The 20011-nt window shown below is 40.3% G+C and overlaps 1 protein-coding gene across 1 annotated transcript in view; it reads left to right on the forward strand.

Annotated features, from left to right (window-relative positions):
• The first annotated feature begins 642 nt into the window (after positions 1 to 642).
• The window catches only part of LOC130923261 (C-type lectin lectoxin-Lio3-like), a 39880-nt gene continuing 20511 nt past the window's right edge, over positions 643 to 20011 (forward strand). Inside the window, exons 1-6 of the mRNA XM_057848818.1 lie at positions 643 to 681; positions 917 to 991; positions 1123 to 1185; positions 1316 to 1337; positions 3179 to 3264; positions 3392 to 3526. Of these exons, the coding sequence (XP_057704801.1) occupies positions 1123 to 1185; positions 1316 to 1337; positions 3179 to 3264; positions 3392 to 3526 (306 nt within the window). The 5' untranslated portion in view covers positions 643 to 681; positions 917 to 991. The remainder of the gene's footprint in view (positions 682 to 916; positions 992 to 1122; positions 1186 to 1315; positions 1338 to 3178; positions 3265 to 3391; positions 3527 to 20011) is intronic.

Raw genomic sequence — 20011 nt, forward strand, 5'->3', positions numbered from 1 at the left:
CATTCTGCATTCAACTTGTAATATTATTTGTAATTTCACCTCATTTTTGTCACTCAAGTAGCCAGAGTATCAATCTACACCTCATGTCCACACAGGCTGACAGGTTGTTATAATTTTGTTCACGAATGATCAACGAAGTGATTAGAACAGTCATCAGTCTTTTAGGTGTATCTTTAGGTTTAAAGCACATATTTAACTTATTGTCTGCAGCTAGTTTCGATTTAAGGCGTATGGTGAGGTAGATCCACATTGGCGCTTTGTAGCTGGACTCTATTCTGTGGGTTCCTCTGGTTTGATTTTGCAGTTTTAACTTTGTCAACACACTGCTTACTACAACCGTAATTCTTGTTGTTCAGTCTAAACTGAAAGTTCGGAGCAGAAATTTTCCAAGATGGTACAGCCCATGTTTCGCTCAGGAAACTTGGAAAAATGGAATGGGCAGTTAATTGAATCACCACCCTCTGAGGCGACACACTAATCAGTCATCCACCATGCCACAGTGAATATTTTGTCGTTGTATTGTTGAACATTTGAAATGTTTTGTTTTCAGTATTCTCATTATTGTTTTCCATTTTCCTCTGTATTCAAGAGGGATAGGAAAAGTGATCTCTTTTCATGAAAAAGAAAAAAAAACAGCATTGTAGTTCTCGTTTACCCCCCCCCCCCCACCACCCCTCTATGGTTAGTGCCCTCAATTAAATCATGCACTCTTTTAATTGAATTGCGCAACTGTGTGCTTTGAGGTGTGCCAACTGTATTCGTTACAAACAAAACAAAGAAAACAATCAAGACTTCTTTGCAAAACATGTTTTTTTAGATTGCTGACGGCATTGAGCATAGAGAGTAGGAGTATTGATAGAGTGTGTCATGAGGAAAAGTGATAATTGTCTTTTGATTTATTTCCATTTACCGTTAGTGCTGGTATGTTGAAAAGCTGCTCTTATCTTTCCTCATCTTCATTTACTCAAGATAAGGCATCACAAGAACAAAGGTAACCTTCAATGCAATGGATTTCCATTATTGAGACTCTGAATATCATGTCAACTTTTATATTTTTGTTTACTTAAAATCTTAACTCAAAATTCAATTGTACTGTTAAATATTTTTTTTCTTATTGTGCAGATGGCATTTGGTCTTCACTGGCTGTTGTTAATGTTTGGGATCAGTGGACTCATAACTGGAACTGTAAGTAAAATCATTTTATATGTTGAAATTTGATAGTTTGAGTGCAAGTTTATTTAAGTCAACATGCCTTTACATTAAGAAGGTAAAGATTTGCAGACTAATCATACAGTGTTTTTGCCCTTTCTCACAGTGGGCTTTTGCCATAAAAAGAGGTTAGTAACTGTCTTCTATACTACTGCAATTTTAGTAGGGCTGTTCAATGATTAAAATTTTTAATCAAGTTAATCACAGTTTGAAAATTAATTAATCGTAATTAATCACAATTCAAACCATCTATAAAATATGCCATATTTTTCTGTAAATTATTGTTGGAATGCAAAGATAACACACAAGACGGATATATGCATTCAATATTAGGAGTGGGAACCTCTTGGTACCTCACGATACGATACGGTTTACGATACAAAGCTCACGATAACGATCATCTGACGATACGGCGATACAACGATTATTGAAACATCGGTCAGGAAATCATTCCAGGATATTCTAAAAACAACTAATAAACAGAAAAAGAAGCTTCTGCCCTGAATCGGAATGAGTTTATCACTAGTAGACGTTCAATCCGTTTGAAGTCAAACGGATTGAACGTCTATGGCTGTCAGTGACAGCAAATGCCAGGCAATGAGGTAATTTTGGGCCATTTAAGGTCATTTACCTGTTGATTTTCAGTTACTTCCTGTTGATTTTGGGGTATTTTATGGGTCTCTTCCTATTTATTTTGAGTTACAGAACAGGAAATGACCTGGGAATCACCCAAATCAATAGGCAGTGACTCAAACTCAACAGAAAATGACCTGTAAATGCCCTAAAATGAACAGCAAGTGACCTGTAAATGCCCTGAAAATCGGACCGATTGACAGTGAATGCTGTGATTTAGACTATTATGGTGGAAGATTTTGGTGGCTAGTTTTTTTTTTGGTTTTTTTTTAGACATTGACACCTTTTCAAAACGTTATCTCGATTCTTGCAGGAGCATATCGATAACCTTTTGGGATACAAAGTATCAGGATATATCAACATTTCAATATTTTGTCACACCCCTATTCAATATACTGTACATAAGTACTGTATTTGTTTATTATAACAATAAATCAACAAGATGGCATTAACATTAACATTTTGTTAAAGCGATCCATGGATAGAAAGACTTGTAGTTCTTAAAAAATAAATGTTAGTACAAGTTATAGAAATTTTATATTAAAACCCCTCTTAATGTTTTCGTTTTAATAACATTTGTAAAATTTTCAATCAAAAAATAAACTAGTAGCTCGCCATTGTTGATGTCAATAATTACACAATGCTCATGGTGCTTAAACCCATAAAATCAGTCGCACCAAAGCGCCAGCAGAGGGAGACAAAAAAACACAAGTAACAAGTGGACATGACACTGTGCTGTCATTTTAATCTGTTTGAGCGGGGCATGTGCGTTAATTGCGTCAAATATTTTAACGTGATTAATTTTAAGAATTAATTACCGCCTGTTAACGCGATAATTTTGACAGCCCTAAATTTTAGATTTATGTTTCACAAGTTTGTAGTCAAGTTTGAGTCAGGATTCACTCGGCTCTGATAACCAGTCAATCACAGGGCTGACTTGTAGAGACAGACTCATTGCACAGATTAACAATTAGGAATCTGTGTTTGAAATAAAAATGCTCAATATGAGACAGCAAAGATGCATTCATGATTATAACCTTAGAATAGGTGCAAGGCACAAGATAGATGGAAAGTGGGGTCGATCACGACTTAGACAAAACAAAAGGAGAGGTGCAAGCCATAATGCCCTTGAGACACTCATGTATAAACGTTACAGCATTGTGTATGACATATTCAGCCACCAGGTACATTTTAAGAAGCCTGAGTTTCAGAGACAATTAAATGGTCACAGTAAGAGCATGCAGAACAAAGGTCCAAACAGAAAAAGCAAAACTGCAAACCCTTTATCAAATGTTGCTATCCTCAACATGCATTAAAGATGAAAACATTTTTGCAGATGAAGATTGCCCACCAGGCTGGACTCGATTGAACAATCGCTGTTTACTCTTTCAAAATGAGAGATTAAACTTTGCTCTTGCCGAGGTATGATATTAGGTGACCCGCCAATATTTAGTTATCTTTTTAAGTGAAACATGAAAATGTAAATCATTTATTGTCTGCCTTTTGATTTTTTTGATTTACATTTCGATTCCTGTTTGTCTCCCCTTAGACTGTCTGCAATGTGTTTGGGGGAAATCTGGTTTCAATACGAACTCAGTTAGAAAATGAAGTTGTTCGACATGTGATTCTTGCTGGGGGTGGATCTTTTCTGCGTTCTTGGATTGGACTCCATGACCGCATCGAGGTAAAAAAAAAAAAAAAAAGGAAATTAAAAATTAGGTACTCCTGCGGCATTTAATCGATTAACTCAAGTAATTTGATGAGAAAAAAGCTTGTCTTACACTTACCCTTGGTGGTCACCTGATTAAAAGCAGAAATTACACAACCACCCACCCGAATCAAATTTGGCTGCTTCAAGGATTCGTTTAATTAAAGTGGCGTTGTAATGGTTTGTTTTGAAAGTGTTTACATTTTGTTTTATTGATTTATTTTTGTGAATACACTGCCCTCTAGTGAAAACAGTTAATGTGCCATAACTCGTCTAACAGTCTAGCTGTTTCCTGTTAAGACAAACTTGAGATATTTGACCTAATATGTTTGTTTATTAGGGGTGTGCCATACAAGGCACCCCACGATTCGATTTGAGTACGATTCAGAGTGCTACGATTCGATTATTAAACGATCTTCAAGGTATTAACGATGATTATAATTTTCGTTGCATCTTTCCCCCCTACCTTTCAGGATTTCTGTTTTCTTACTTTGTGGCTACTTCATACTTTTAAGAAAGGTATAGTTGCCAGTATTAATTAATTAAAGTAGCCCAAAAATTGTATGTCCGTTACATTTATATTTCCAATCACCTAATGATCCAGCAGGAACAATGAAAACATGCTTATACAACACAAAGCTGACCTTAAGCTGCTCTTCTTCACAAGAAGGCGCAAAAAAACATTAGCTGTTTCAAAGGCAGTACTTTTTTCTCTCAACAATACAATAGAATTTACACTGGTGGAATGAATTCCACATTTTCTGGAAATAAAACAAAGTGCCTTTAGAAATAAGACTTCTTTTAATCAATATACTTTGTTTTCACAGATTTCTGTACTATTTTGCATGTTTGTAGTGTTACCGCTGTAATTAATCCTGGTTTTACACATTCTGCATATGGAGTAACTTTTGTACACCACCAAACAACGCATAAATGGACATGGAAATACACGTTAGCGAATTTGCTATTTAGCATAGCGCTCGGCCCCAACTAATAACATCTCAAAAACAACAACAATAAAAGATTAAACAGTACATGAGGGTTCGTGTACTCACCTCAGGGTTTCTCCAAAGATTTCTTTGAAGCTGTGGTGGAGGTGAGTTCCGTCGGAGTCGGACAACCCCATCATGTTGTGCCGCTGCGAATTTGTTTCATTTAATGACAAATAACATTTCTTTTTTTACAAGAACCATAACAAAGATCTATTTGCGAAGTTTGCATGCTGTCCAGGAACACTTGATTTTCCTGGACTAAAAAAGTAGGGAAATCAGCAATAGGTGGTCCATTTATAGTGAATGTGAGGCATGCTGCAAGATGGTCTTCCTGTTCCTCAAGTTTGTCTTCACCTACACAGGAAAAGGAAAAAATGAGGTCTAGGAAATGAAGACACTCAATCATCTCTAACTTGCATTGTATAGTTCTGTACAATGTACAGTTGACCAAATTCTTACTCTGTTCATTGCAGAGAAATCTCTTTAACAGTTCAGATGTTGAGGTTGAGATGGGCCCTGTCAACGCAATAGCTGACAGTTGGCTTAAGCAAGGGCTCCTCACTCCCTGTTCATCAGTATGTTATGCCATCTTTGACATCATGCTGTCCTGGTCCATATTCTGAAACATATTCAATGGATTACCCATTTGGATTTAAATCAAATACGTCAAATTTACATTAATCAATCCAACTTCAGATCAAACTGAAGTGCCTTTGTGGGCGTTATTTATCTGATTGTTAGTGCAAATTCATATAAGGATTTGTTTCAATGAGATGAAAAATACTTATTTCGCCATCTGTTTTGTAATTTTTTGGACAAGGAATATGGCAGGTTATAGACAGCGAACCTTTTTCAACATAATTTAAGGTAAAATAATACAATTAAGATTATTAAATGTACGGTAATGGGTGTACGAACTTGAACTTTGCCATTTCTGTCCATGTTGCATCCCAGCTAGATTCCCTGTTTGCTTTTTTTGCTTATTTGTGACCTCTTCTGCTCTGGACTGCACACCTTCCTGATCTGCAGCTCCAGCTGTGTTCTTGCCTCATTCAGTTTTTGAAAACATAATCTCAACATTAAAATACAACGCTTGCCATAACCTTTTGGTAATTTCTACTCCTTGGAATGTGGGAGAGAATACCTTAGGAACTGAAGGGCACGTGGGGGGAGCGTGAGCATCACGTTCCGAAATATTTAATTAGCCTTAAATGCTAATTAAATATTTCGGAACGTGACAGTCCAGATCACCACAACAATAATGGTCATTTTGTAAGCGGACCCTCGTCCTCAGCAACTTTTCTCTTTCCAAATTACTGTACTTCAAAATACTCATCTGAAATTACAACGAGTGACGTCAGCGCCGAACAAATGCAATGCTAAGACGCGACGATTCGGGTCAAAGACACACCATAAAGAACTTAAACATTACGTCAATGTGAATATTAAGGGTAAACCACAAGTACATTCATTAACTTCAAATGCCTTTCCGTGGATTTTTCTCCCGATGTCCTTCTCTACGCCGACAACTGACATACTCATGCGCCTGATGCACTTTTCAAAATAAAGTGTGTGAAGGAACAATTTGTGTTTGACGTGGTATTTTGTACGACTTATGGCAAATAGTGCTTAAAAAATGAGCTTAATATATTCATTTAGATGTCATGTTAAATGATACAAATTATAAATTAGAATGGATCTTTAAATCTTAAAAAAAAAAAAAAAAAATTCATAAGCAAGCCGTGACGGCTTTTATGTAGGTGTGGCGGTGCGCCACGATCTTTTTTTTTTTGTAGGGGAACCCCTGCACCTTTTAAAGATGCACACAGGACTTAGCAACACACTAGGGGATTCCAATTTAAATTCCAATTCCATTTTCAAATTAACACTTGAACCTACTGCTGGACAAATGAAAGGCAAGGAGAAGCGAACTATCTCCCTTCCTCTCTTCCTCTAAAAATATCTTGCTCATCGAAAAGACCCAAAACGCGACCGCCTGGTTCTTGCCTGTCTCATACACAAATTTATTTTGGAGTGTTTTGTACAGGAGTAAATCTCTCTCTTCTGCCCTCAGCCGAGCGTATGGCTACTCGACTTTGGCAGCGAGCTAAACCGACAAAGAAAAATGGAGGCCCAAACTCCTTCCTCTCATTTATTTCTTCGCGTGAACGTGTGCGCGTGTGTGTGTGTGTGGTAAAACTGAAACATACATAAAACACAAATGTTATACACAAAATAACAGAATAGACACACCATAATTACATCTAACCCATTGTTAAAACGTACAAACTTACAGATTTTGTTTTGTCAAGGGTTCCCAACGATGTATGGTGCAGAGGAGGTGTGTAACGTCTTAACACCTCAAGGCCTCTTTTCCAACTGAAATAAAAAGTTCTTTCTGCCTGCTGCTTACAGCAAATCGCCACTAGGGGAAGCCGAGCGCAAACAGCAATACCAAAGAAAAACTTAAGATTCTGAGTTACAATAGCGACATCCTGTGGACGGATGAACAATGTACAATCTTAGAAAGAAACCCAAAAAGTAGTCAACATAAGACCAGAGGACATAACACTCCCCGCCTGACATCTGCAAGATGTCAGCTCTTAACTAATGAACGATACACAACAATAACTCGTTTTACATGCTATCCTTAGACATCAAAAGCACAACTTCACGAATTGGGCGAATGTAAAACCTATTCTCGCCGTTTCGGAAAATCTTAACCTCAACTTTTCTGACATTACCGTCCTCACTTGGGAAAGATTTTGTGATCAGTCCGAGTGGCCAATTATTCCTATGTTCCAGAGACTCCCTCATTAAAACAACGTCGCCCATTTGAAGGTTCGGCTTTTTTATTTTCCACTTGCGACGAACCTGCAAGCCTGCGATGTATTCTTTCTGCCAACGACTCCAGAAAACATTAGCTAAGTACTGCACGCGCTTCCATTGGGCTTTGAATAGGTCACTGGTCTGAAACTGCCCTGGTGGAATCGGTGGTGTGCCAACCTTTTGCGTGAGTAGCATCGCAGGAGTAAGAATGACTGGGTTTTCGGGATCTGTAGAAACAGCCGTTAGTGGGCGTGCATTTACAATTGCGGTGACTTCAGCTAACAATGTCACGAGTACTTCATGTGTGAGCTTCCCATATGGATGTTCAAGGAGCATTGCATTGAGGATTTTTCGGGTGACGCCGATCATGCGTTCCCAGGAACCAGCCATATGGGATGCATGTGGAGGATTAAACTGCCATTTGCACGCACTGTCTTTCAAGAATGTGCCTATTTTGTCATTGTGACAGCCTAGTTTGTCTATTTGGAGCTCTTTGCAGGCACTCACAAAATTTGTCCCACAATCAGATCTCAAGAGTTTGGCACCACCTCGGATGGCAAAGAAACGACGCAGTGCATTAATGAATGACGATGTGTCCATTGACTCAATCACTTCAATATGAATTGCACGTGTACTCATGCAGGTGAATATGACTGCCCATCTTTTAGCATCTGCATTAGCACCACGCGTTTTTCTCACTGTAACGGACCAGGGACCGAACACATCAAGGCCTACATTTGTGAAAGGAGGGTCCGTGGACAGCCTGTCCTCAGGAAGTTCAGCCATGATCTGTTCAGGTTGCCTGCCCCTTAATTTGCGGCATGTGATGCACTTGAAAATCACACTGCTTACTGCTCTTTTTCCTCCCACAATCCAAAAGCCCCCTGCTCTGACTGCTCCCTCCGTGAAATGCCTTCCCTGGTGACATAATTTTTCGTGAAAGTGTCTTATTATGAGCTGAGCAAGATGATGCTTTCCAGGGACGAGTATGGGATTGGTTTCTTCTGCAGACAACTGTGCTTTCTTTAGTCGGCCTCCAACTCTAAGGAGCCCTTGCGTGTCAACAAATGGATTCAGTTTGCTGAGTGGACTTGAGTTTTTTAAAGCTGTGCCTTTTTCAATGCATCCAATATCTTCTGCGAAGACCTCTCTTTGAACGGTGCGAATGATCGTGGTCTTGGCTAGTTGCAGTGACTTTTCAGTTAAATGTTTGTTGCAGTTGTGCCAGCCACGACAGGAAACCTCAGAGTTGTTCTTGAATGATTGAGCTATATGTTGGAGTTTGGCAATAGCCTTTTGCAGCACCTTCCAACTTGAAAACCTTTCAAATCTGGCACTATTAAACTGGCCTTTTGATAGGGTGGTAGTGCAAGTTGTTACCTCAGGACGCAACTCACAGTCAGTCTCTGGGTCTATGAGATCGAAGGTTTGACTTCGAACTTGACTTTGGTCCAACCTGGAGAGGAAAGCTGGGCCTCTGAGCCAGGTGGAGCTGGAGAGCTGCTCAGCGGGCAACGCTCGTGTGGCATGGTCTGCCGGATTTAAGTGTGTGGGCACGTAATGCCACTGGTGAGTTTGTGCAAAGCGCCTGATGCGTTCGACTCTGTTGTGCACATAAACGTGAAAGCGTCTCTTGGTGTTTGAGATGTACCCAAGCACTACCTTTGAGTCTGTGTAAAGATTCACCTGATCGACTGTGACATCCAGCTCCTCTAGAACCAACTCTGCTACTTCCACGGCCAGGACTGCTGCACAGAGTTCAAGTCGGGGTATGGTGATGTCTGGTTTAGGAGCTAAACGTGCTTTGCCGAGGAGGAATCCCACTTCGCTGTGTCCGTCCTCATTTGTGAGTTTGAGGTAGGCTACCGCACCTACGGCTTTTGTGGAAGCATCACAAAAAACGTCAATCTCTATTCTTTGGGCTGCAGACAGCGGTATTGAAGTGTACATTCTGGGAATTTCAAGATGTTGTAGGTGTCCGAGGGAACTTTTCCACTTTTGCCACTGTTCTAATTTGTCTTTTGGCAGTTCAGTGTCCCACTCTGAAACATTTGTGGAAATGTCTCTGAGTATGGTTCTACCCCCTACGATTACTGGAATAGCAAAACCAAGTGGGTCGAACACACTGTTGATAACTGACAGAACTCCCCTTTTTGTGAACGGCCTTTCATTTACTCTTACTTGGAACTTGAATTGGTCAGTCAACAGCTCCCATCCTAAGCCCAAACTGCGCTGCATTGGTGGGGTAGTCTGCCCAATATCAAGACCTTGCATGCCTACAGCACGATCTTCGGTTGGAAAGGCTCCTGTTATGAGAGGACAATTGGATGAGATTTTGTGCAGGCGTATGTTACACTGAGCCAGCATCTTCTGTGCCCTACTAAGAACATCAATGGCCTGCTCTATGGAAGAGAATGATTTTAGCCCATCATCTACATAGAAGTGCCGTTCAATGAATTCTTTTGCGTCACTGCCAAATTCCATTTCTCCTTCTATGGCTGTTCTTTTCAGTCCAAAGATGGCGACTGATGGGGAAGGACAATTACCAAACACATGGACAGTCATCCTAAATTCTTGCACTTTTCCATCAAGGTCATGATTTTGGAACCACAAGAAACGAAGGTAGTTACGGTGGTCTTCTCGTACTATAAAGTTGTGAAACATATGCTCCACATCTGCCATAACGGCGTATGGGTCGGACCTAAACCGCATCAGAACTCCTACGAGAGTGTTGTTAAGATCTGGTCCCTTGAGGAGCACGTCATTGAGAGAAACATTGTCAAGTTGAGCACTCGAATCAAAGACTACCCTAATTTTTTCTGGCTTTTGCGGGTGGTAAACGCCAAAACTAGGGAGATACCAGCACTCTTGATCTGGCGCCAGTGCGGGCGCTGGTTCGGCATGGCCCTTGCTGAATATTTTCTCCATAAACTCAGCGTAATGCGCTCTCATTTCAGGTTTTCTTCTCAGCGTTTTGCGGAGCGACATTAAACGATTGTAGGCCTGCTCCCGATTGTCAGGTAGGCGCCGCCTAGGTGAGCGGAATGGAAGTGGAGCTACCCAGTTATTCGCCTCATCTTTAGCAAAGTTGTTGTGCATAATGTCTAGGAACAACGCATCTTCTGCCGAAAGTGCAACTTTGTCGTCATTTGTTGTTTGTTGGAAAATATGTTGTCCTAGTTCCGCTTGTGTGTTTAGTGGATCGTTTTTGGTGTATTTCTCTTTGATAACGATTGTGTTTTCGCAAGGACTGAGGAACGTGGGACGTCCACTGTTTAGAACGTTCGTCTTAAATGAGTTCAATGTGGGTTTATGAGCTCCAGAGAGACAGACATCACCTATGACAACCCATCCTAAATCGAGACGCTGGGCATGAGGTGCATTGTTTGGCCCATTTACCTGACCACGAACTTTATGAGCCTGAATGATGTCCCTTCCCAGGAGCAGAAGAATGTCTGCCGATGGGTCGAGAGGAGGAATCTGTGAAGCGATTGATCGCAAATGAGGGTGAGCTGCTGCTACCTCAGGGCTGGGAATTTCGTCTCTATTATCTGGAATCTGATCACATTCTGTTATTGTAGGCAGCATCATGGAGACCTTACCATCTACATCTTCTACAACGAAGCCATCAGCTTTACGACCTTGTGTCTCTGATAAACCTGCACATGTTCTCATGGTGTATGGGAATATGGTACCTTGCACATTAAACATGTCAAAAAACGCAGATCTGGCTAAGGATGAATTGCTCTGATCATCCAACATGGCATATACCCTCTTTTTCTTTTCTGGAGAAGTTCGGCGATATACATTAACTAAACAGATCTTTGAGCATGATTTTCCTTTTACGCCTTGCCCACATACTTCTGTGCAACTGGCTGTGTTCACAGGATTTGGGCCCTCAGACTCCCCGCCGTGACTCTGGGTTGGGGGATTAAAGTCTTGAGGTGTCCATGGAGGTGGACCGACATGCATGGCAGACACATGAGCATCGCTATCACATTCTGAGCATTGGATAATAGCTTTACAGTCTCGAGCCCTGTGATTTGTGGACGCACAACATTTAAAACAAATGGCGTGCTCTTTGAGAATGTTCTTTCTTTCGTCTAGTGTTTTCATTCTAAACCCCCTGCATTTGACGAGTGAATGTGGTTTTTGGTGGATAGGACATTGTTTGTCTGGATCGAGTGCTGTCAATTTAGCCGGACTGATCTCTATTTTATTCACTGCTAGTGGAACTCTGTATTTGTCTCGTCTTACTGATGTCTTACCAACCCTTGGATTTATTACGTTTGAACACTGTAACATAAAGCTAGGGTCTGTTCTCATTTCAGCGTAGTCATTTACGAACCGCACAAAATACGAAAAAGGTGGATAGACTGCACCGTTTTCCCTTTTGTATTTGGTACCTTGTGTAACCCATGACTCCTGGAGTCCATATGGGAGTTTTTCAACTATCGGGTTTATGCCCCTTGGTGTGTCGAGAAAGCTAAGACCCGGCAAATAACTTTCACTTTTGGCATACGATAGCTCTAACAGAAGATCAGCAAGCTCCTGCAGTAAGTGAGTGTCTTTGTTGGAGATTCTTGGAAAAGTCTGCAACCGTTGGAAGAGTGAGGATTCAATTACCTCTGGAGAGCCATAAGTCTTGTCTAGCCGCTGCCACAGACGTTGGAGACCTGCCTGTGGATTACTCACGTGGACCGCCCTGATCCTCTGAGCGTGTTGAAGAGACTCCCCGCCGAGCCACTTGGTGAGAAGGTCGAGCTCTTCGCTGGGCTTGAGATTGAGGCCTTCCGTCGCGTTGCAGAACATGGACTTCCAGGACAGGTAGGACTCTGGCCGGTTGTCGAAAACCTTGAACCCCGATGTCAGCAGATCACGCCGTGCTAGATAGGCTGCTAAATTGGACAGTTCACTTTGTGGGGTTGCTGAAGGTGTAGGCTGGTGTGAGATGTCCGTTCTCCCACGATGAGATTGGAGATGCTCTTCGTCAGCGATGTCGATGTGACGCACATGTGGAAAAGCACCAGCTGATTTTGGGCTATTTTCTGGTTGTTGAGAGTCATTGTGCCTAACCAGGTGCTCAGTGTTTGGCGTTTGTGTGCCATCTGCTTGCACACGCTGGTCGTCAAAGTGAGCATGCACATACTCTTGTGCACGCCTGATGGAGGGGGGTGTCTTGGAAAATACCCCTTGCTCGCTGAGGTCGACTTTGGCGCGCTCCTCTTCTTCGAAAGTCGCCTCCCAAACTTTAGCTGCGGCGAGCGCTGCTTCTGCTTCACCTTCCGTCTTCAGAGCGTGTAGTGTTGCCTCGATGCGTGCCTTCTCGACCTCCATGTCGATTTGGCGTTTGGCGTACCGTGCTCTGGCGTAGGCAGCTTCGGCGTCTGCTCGTGCTTGTGCAGCAGCTTGACTCGTTCTGGACCGGCGTGAAGAATGAGAATGACTGGCCTCCGACCTGGTGACCACTTGGCTGATAGGTGGTGAAACTTCTTGTTGAGACATCTTGGGTGCTTGATGTGTTGAAAATCTTTTTACTCTTCTGCCCTCAGCCGAGCGTATGGCTACTCGACTTTGGCAGCGAGCTAAACCGACAAAGAAAAATGGAGGCCCAAACTCCTTCCTCTCATTTATTTCTTCGCGTGAACGTGTGCGCGTGTGTGTGTGTGTGGTAAAACTGAAACATACATAAAACACAAATGTTATACACAAAATAACAGAATAGACACACCATAATTACATCTAACCCATTGTTAAAACGTACAAACTTACAGATTTTGTTTTGTCAAGGGTTCCCAACGATGTATGGTGCAGAGGAGGTGTGTAACGTCTTAACACCTCAAGGCCTCTTTTCCAACTGAAATAAAAAGTTCTTTCTGCCTGCTGCTTACAGCAAATCGCCACTAGGGGAAGCCGAGCGCAAACAGCAATACCAAAGAAAAACTTAAGATTCTGAGTTACAATAGCGACATCCTGTGGACGGATGAACAATGTACAATCTTAGAAAGAAACCCAAAAAGTAGTCAACATAAGACCAGAGGACATAACACTCTCGCTCAGTAATTTCCACTGCAGCCATCCTCAACTTATGCGTCCCTTAAGGTGTCCGGGTGGCAGAAGTGTCTTGAATTTCGTTTCGCTAGCAGCGGCTGTCGTTAAGTTATTAGGGAATATCATCGTTTTTTTGAACTTTTATGAGTTTTATACTGTTTGAGGCTAATCTCAGGTATTATTTTTTAGTTTTAAATGCATTTATATTTATTGCTCTTGTGAAATGAAAGTGCAATTCTGCGTAGTTTGAAGAAACGATCAGGAATTTTATTTTGTATTTGCATTTATTGCTCTTTATCAAGCGAAAACAAATGTTATTGCAGGCATAAGTACTTGTTTCTGCATTTTACATCTCCTAAAAGTTTTTCTGCAACGAATTAATTCGTAATCCGATTACTCGTATATTCGAACGAACTAATCAATAGCTCCAACCCGAAAATTAGGTAACATTGAAGAACTTAAGACTTTCAGTTCGCTGCTTTGTATACCTTTCTTTTCACGTTTCAATCCCTTGCTCAGAACTTAATTTTAATTTTCTTTGGATGTCGACGTTCGGTTCACTAAAACAAAGCTAAGCAATGGGTCTTCATTACATGTTGTATACGCTTGCTTTTCTCCAAAAACAATGTTAATTGGGGACGTATGGTCTTAACACGGTTGAATACATTTCCACCAAATTGAGACTTACAGTTCCATTATCAAGAAATATAATGTGTATTTTGTTTTTTGGGAGATACAAAAAAATAGCCATATAGCTATAAAAAAAAAATATATATATATATATATATATATATATATATATATATATATATATACATTGTACTGTAGATGAACAGTACTCACTAAAAACACTTTCCCAAGGTAGGAATAAAAACCAACATCACGGTTGCCGTAGACATTTTTTTTTTTTTTTACCAAAAAAGTGACCTCAAGAGGGTGCTCTACGATAGCGCAAAAAAATACTCCTTTCACAATTTAACCAAAGGCAATATATTCATGATGATGAGGGAGGTTTAAGACAGTTGAGAAACAAAACTTTACACTCAATATATTTACCACATGTAAATACACAAAACTACAAAACTACACCACACTTGTTGGTGTAGTGTATTTATAGTTGTTACTGTGTATGTCAGTTATTACTAAATAAAAATACAGTCACGTAATGAGAATATTTCACAATAAAATGTAGCAAGTTTTCTTTCTGTCAGTTTGGTATCGAAAATTGGCCCAAAAATCTCCCATATTGGGATGCAAACCTATGCGAGAGTCAACCTAAAATGCCCACTTTTCAGACCACAAACTAAGGGTGCAATTAATCTGCCGGAGTGACCTATAGACCCCACTCACCAACGTCACACAATGACGTATCGCTGTATCCGGCCGCAATATTGTCCGTCATTGTTTATCCGTATTCTCAATGGTTTCAATTTGTCGTGCAATTTATAGTGCAATTCATGGAAGCCCTGGTGCTTTCAGACGCTGTAAACTCATTGGATGCGTTGCATAGAAGGCCTTATGTGGAAAAGCTTCAGTCTATCCATTTGCCAGATCCATATTTGATGCCTAAATCGATATTTTTCAACCCGCTGTCTTCGCCGTCTCTGCCTGACATCTGCTACCCGGATATCTACAACTATCTTGTCCACAGAAACTCAGCCTATTCTCACGAAATTTTGAAGCAACATTACCCCGTGTGACCCTTTATTTCCAATTTTCTAAAATGGCGACAATCAATAAAAAAACAAGTTGACTGCGATGGCCTACGCTTCAAAGATAGGTGGATATTGGACTATTTCTTCAATGAAATACGCAACAACTGTGTCTGCCTCATTTGCAAAGAGACAGTCGCTGTTTTCAAAGAGTTCGATGTGACGCTATATTACCAAACAAGACACACTGACATGTACAACATTACAGGGAAGATACGCAGCGAGAAATTATAGCAGCTTGAAGCTAGTTTAATTTTACAGCAGCAGTATTTAGCAGGAGCCCGAGTGTCGAAAGAGAACGCCACAAAGGCGAGATTGTTGAAATTATGAATTAAAAAAATAATAATAAAGCAAATGTGACACACAGAAGGGCTTGCTAAAATTTGTTTAAATATATTGTTCTACGTAAACCAGCCAAGGTAGCCCCCCACATTTTTACCACACCAAATCTGGCCCCCTTTGCAAAAAGTTTGGACACCCCTGTTTAACTAATGATCCGGAGACGAGGCCAGCTTCTTTCACTTGTTACCAACTAAATATTATTCAAAAAATAATGATGGCGGAAGAAATAAACATCTTGAATTTGAAACGGTATGTTGTCGGCGATTAGCCTCGCAATGATCTTAATTGTGGTTGTCAGCCCAAAACCCTCTAAATATATATTAAATGCATCTTACCAGATATAAAATGACTACTACATAATCTGTGGTGATCGTTTGGTGCCCAGTTTTCTCGTCGAATTGCAGCAGTCTATCTCGCTCTCCTCTCCGGGTCTCTCGGAATACAGTAGAACTTCAAGTCTCTCCGTCTATCTTCTCTGTTACTACAACTAACCGCCACACACGCCTTCACCATTTTGATTATTAATATTAACGAGCAGAAAAATACACCATAATAGGAGGAATTTACGTAGTGGTAATGCGTAAACACGACGAGCTGACGGACAATATGGCGCGGAGGCGTGGTTGTGACGTCATGTGAGTGGGGTCTATACGTGAGTATATAGAGTAAGCAAAATGGACTGCTCTGTGAATAGTAAAACTAACCGTGGTAGTGATGGTGGTGGTTCTCAGTGAGCTCTGGCCACAGGTGGGAACTGCTTTGTGCCATAATATCTTTTCTGAGTCATCTTATCGAGTCTCGAGTCATTGCCTCGCAAGTCAAGTCTTAAGCAGGCAAGTGCGGGGGGGGTTGAGCACCTGCCCCTTTGCCCCTACATGCCCAAAGTGCCCCTTTTGACTGGACTTTTTTGTGTATGTGTGAGTGGGGCGGGGTATGTGTGTGCTGGCCGACTGTGTAGACACGCCACCGAGTACTTTACTTGAACATCGAAACACCTTTACAAACAAATTTTTAAAAAAGTCTTTTTTTTTTTTATTTGAAAAGCTGTCTATGTGCCGCTAAGCCGGCACATAACCCCCAACCAAACTCCCCCTACCCTTGCATGCTGTTCCTCTGTGACCTGGGTGTGTGGTGACGAGTCCGAGGATATCTGGTGGTGGAAAATAAATGGTGTTACCCTATTAAACCGTGTTCGAGCAAATACTGGAATGAAAATTCTTCCACCAGGTTTATTGTGGGGATTTAAAAAAAAAAAAAAAAAGTAACTTCCTCTTATATAATTTTCTACTCTAATAATTAATTACCCCCCGCCCCAAAGCTATTTCAATCTCTGTCACTGTCTGTCTCTCTGTCGCTGTTTCTACTCTCTATAGGCAACCATATTTGTCCGTTCTCTTCACAACGTTATCTTGAAAGGTACACATCTTTATGTCCTCTAATAATGAAATAGTAGTTTTGAAAAAACTGTGCTGATGGTGGCTCAGTGAACATCTCATTTGGTTTGTTCTCAGATGAACAACAAGTTGAGTAAGGAAGTTTTGATATGGAGGATGAAGAAAAGAGACAAAGACTGAGTCACAGCCAGAAAGTGTTGATGACAGCGTTGATTTCTATTGACTGTTCCTCCCTCCCAATTAAATTCTGTCACAGTCACAGCCAATTATACTGTGAAGCTGGTTAAACTGGAAGTTATGTTGTTGTAAATTGGATTAAATTTTTGTTCATGTGCCCCTTTTGATCTATGAGACCCTGCCCTTCCATCGGTCTCTGCACGGCCCTGGTCTTGAGTCATTGCCTGCCGACAGTGCCGTGTTATGTCTCAGACTCTCCAGGTCTAAGAAATTTTTTTTTTTCTACAAGTCCAGGTTGATTTGCAAATCATCTATGTCCCATGGGAATTCATTCGCCATTTAGTCCTCAGCGCCATAGTTTTTGCCAAGCTAGTGCATAATGCTGTGTATGTAAACAGGGAGGATCTGTGCCTTTTTTGCCCTCCTTTTTTTCAAATTATTGCCCCAAAGAAGAAACCTGGGTCCAATTGCCAGGGTTGCTTACCGTGTTGCTGTGTCTCAGCTGTCATTCCAACTAGAACTTGGTACTCATTAAATATTTACAGATAGTAGATACAGGTTGTCATACATATATATATATATATATATATATATATATATATATATATATATATATATATATATATATACAGTGCTGCTCGAAAGTTTGTGAACCCCACAGCGATGGTCAGATTTTTTGTAAAAAAAACTAAAATAACCTTATTAAATGTTAAGTTATACCCAAATCCACAATACTGACATTCCAAATAATGGACTGAAACAAAAGAAATAGTTATATTGTCATTCTTTATTTAACAAAAGTGGTTGATTTAAGAAAAACTCAGATATCATGTGTGCAAAAGTATGTGAACCCCTTCAGTTAATAGGATATTGCGCCTCCTTTTGCAGAGATTACCTCAACCAAACGGTTTCTGTAGTGACTAATCAGCCTCTCACATCTACTTTGGGGGATTTTTGCCCATTCTTCCTTGCAGAACGCAGTCAGTTGAGAGAGGTTTGATGGGCGTCTGGCATGAACTGCTCGCTTCAGGTCCCGCCACAGCATTTCAATGGGATTTAGGTCAGGACTTTGACTGGGCCAGTCCAGAACACGAATCTTCTTCTTTTTCAGCCATTCCTTGGTTGTATTGCTGGAATGCTTTGGATCATTATCATGTTGCATGATCCACCTTCTGCCAAGCTTTAACTTCAAAACAGATGGCGTCAGGTTATGTTCTAGGATTTGACAATATTCCTCAGAATTCATGATTCCCTGGACTATGTGGAGTTGTCCAGGTCCTGAGGATGAAAAGCAAGCCCAGATCTTGACATTCCCACCTCCATGCTTCACTGTTGGGAGAAGGTTCTTTTGGTGGTATGCAGTGTTGACTTTTCGCCAGACATGGCGGTTTTGGTTGTGACCAAACAGTTCAATTTTGCACCTACATCAGTTGATGAAAACTCTTTTTAATTTAGTCTCGACAACACAACTGTTAAAAAAACAAAAAAAAACTACTGAATTGATTGATTAGGAAATCAGGTTGAAATAATAGAAAATTCCAAAATGTTGAGGGGGTTCACAAACTTTTGAGCAGCACTGTATATATATATATATATATATGGCGGAAAACACTCAGGTGACTTGAAATTCCGCTCTGAGACCCCAAATTTGGCCAAATTTTAAAATTGTCCGATATACACGTGTGATCTCAATCTCAATTTTCTGGGGGAAGAAACATTTTGAACAGGAGGGCATTAAAAATATATATATATATATTAGGGCTGTCAAACGATTAAAATTTTTAATCGAGTTAATTACAGCTTAAAAATTAATTAATCGCAATTCAAACCATCTATAAAATATGCCATATTTTTCTGTAAATTATATATATATTCTGTAAAATAAATTGTTGGAATGGAAAGATAAGACACAAGATGGATATATACATTCAACATACGGTACATAAGGACTGTAGTGGGCATTTCACTCTGTCATTTAAATCTGTCTACGCTGTCCTCACTCCGAAGCGTCTACTTTTTCCAAAGCTAGACAGCTAGTGAACGACGCCTTAATAATTAGACTTCTTCCTTTTTCATCTGATTTATTAATAAAATGGCCTCAAACCATTGTCCTCTTTAGACCATCGTAAAACTACAAAATAAAAGTACACAAGCATTGCATTAGCAACAACGTTAGCTTAGCACGCTATACAGGTTCACTAAACATAAACAAAAAGCGTCTCATACAAAAAATATAACATTTATCTTACTAACATAATATGTACATTCTTTGCAACAACCATACTTACGGACAAATCTTGTCCAAGGATCATATAAGCACAACATTATCAGCCCGAGACGTCGTGCAGCCATAATGAAGAAAATAATAAACCATGTCGCAAAGCGACCACAAGAGTTCGCTGTTGGACAGCGCAAAAAGCCTTGCTGTAAAACTTACCAAAAGGCAGAATACTTTCTGAGCGGGACATGTGCGTTAATTGCGTCAAATATTTTAACGTGATTAATTAAAAAAAATTAATTACCGCGCGTTAACGCGATAATTTTGACAGCCCTAATATATATATATTTAAACAGCGAAACCCTATCTGGAGGTGAGCGCATGCGAGAGCAGAATTAAAGATGCCATGACTTTAACGAGATATTATCGCGTACTTACCTTGTTTCGATCCAAAAAGTCCATGTATCATGTATTACTGAGTGTCAAGCCACAGCTGTGAATGGGAGCTAGATTTTTGGGGGATTTTATGGCTGAAACATGGTAATATAACAAGGGTCGAGATTCAGAAATCGCAGACATCAAGGAGTGGTCGAGATTTTGTTTTTCATATATTTACCCTTTTAAAAGTTTTTTTCAATTTATCTTTGTTTGGATCGATTATTTATCATCTAACATATCGGAGAAAATGCGACAGTAACAAAAAAAAAAATACAATTAAGTGATAGTTATGAGGTCGATATCCGTGA

This window comes from Corythoichthys intestinalis, chromosome 10, assembly GCF_030265065.1.
Source record: "Corythoichthys intestinalis isolate RoL2023-P3 chromosome 10, ASM3026506v1, whole genome shotgun sequence".
Lineage (NCBI taxonomy): Eukaryota > Metazoa > Chordata > Actinopteri > Syngnathiformes > Syngnathidae > Corythoichthys > Corythoichthys intestinalis.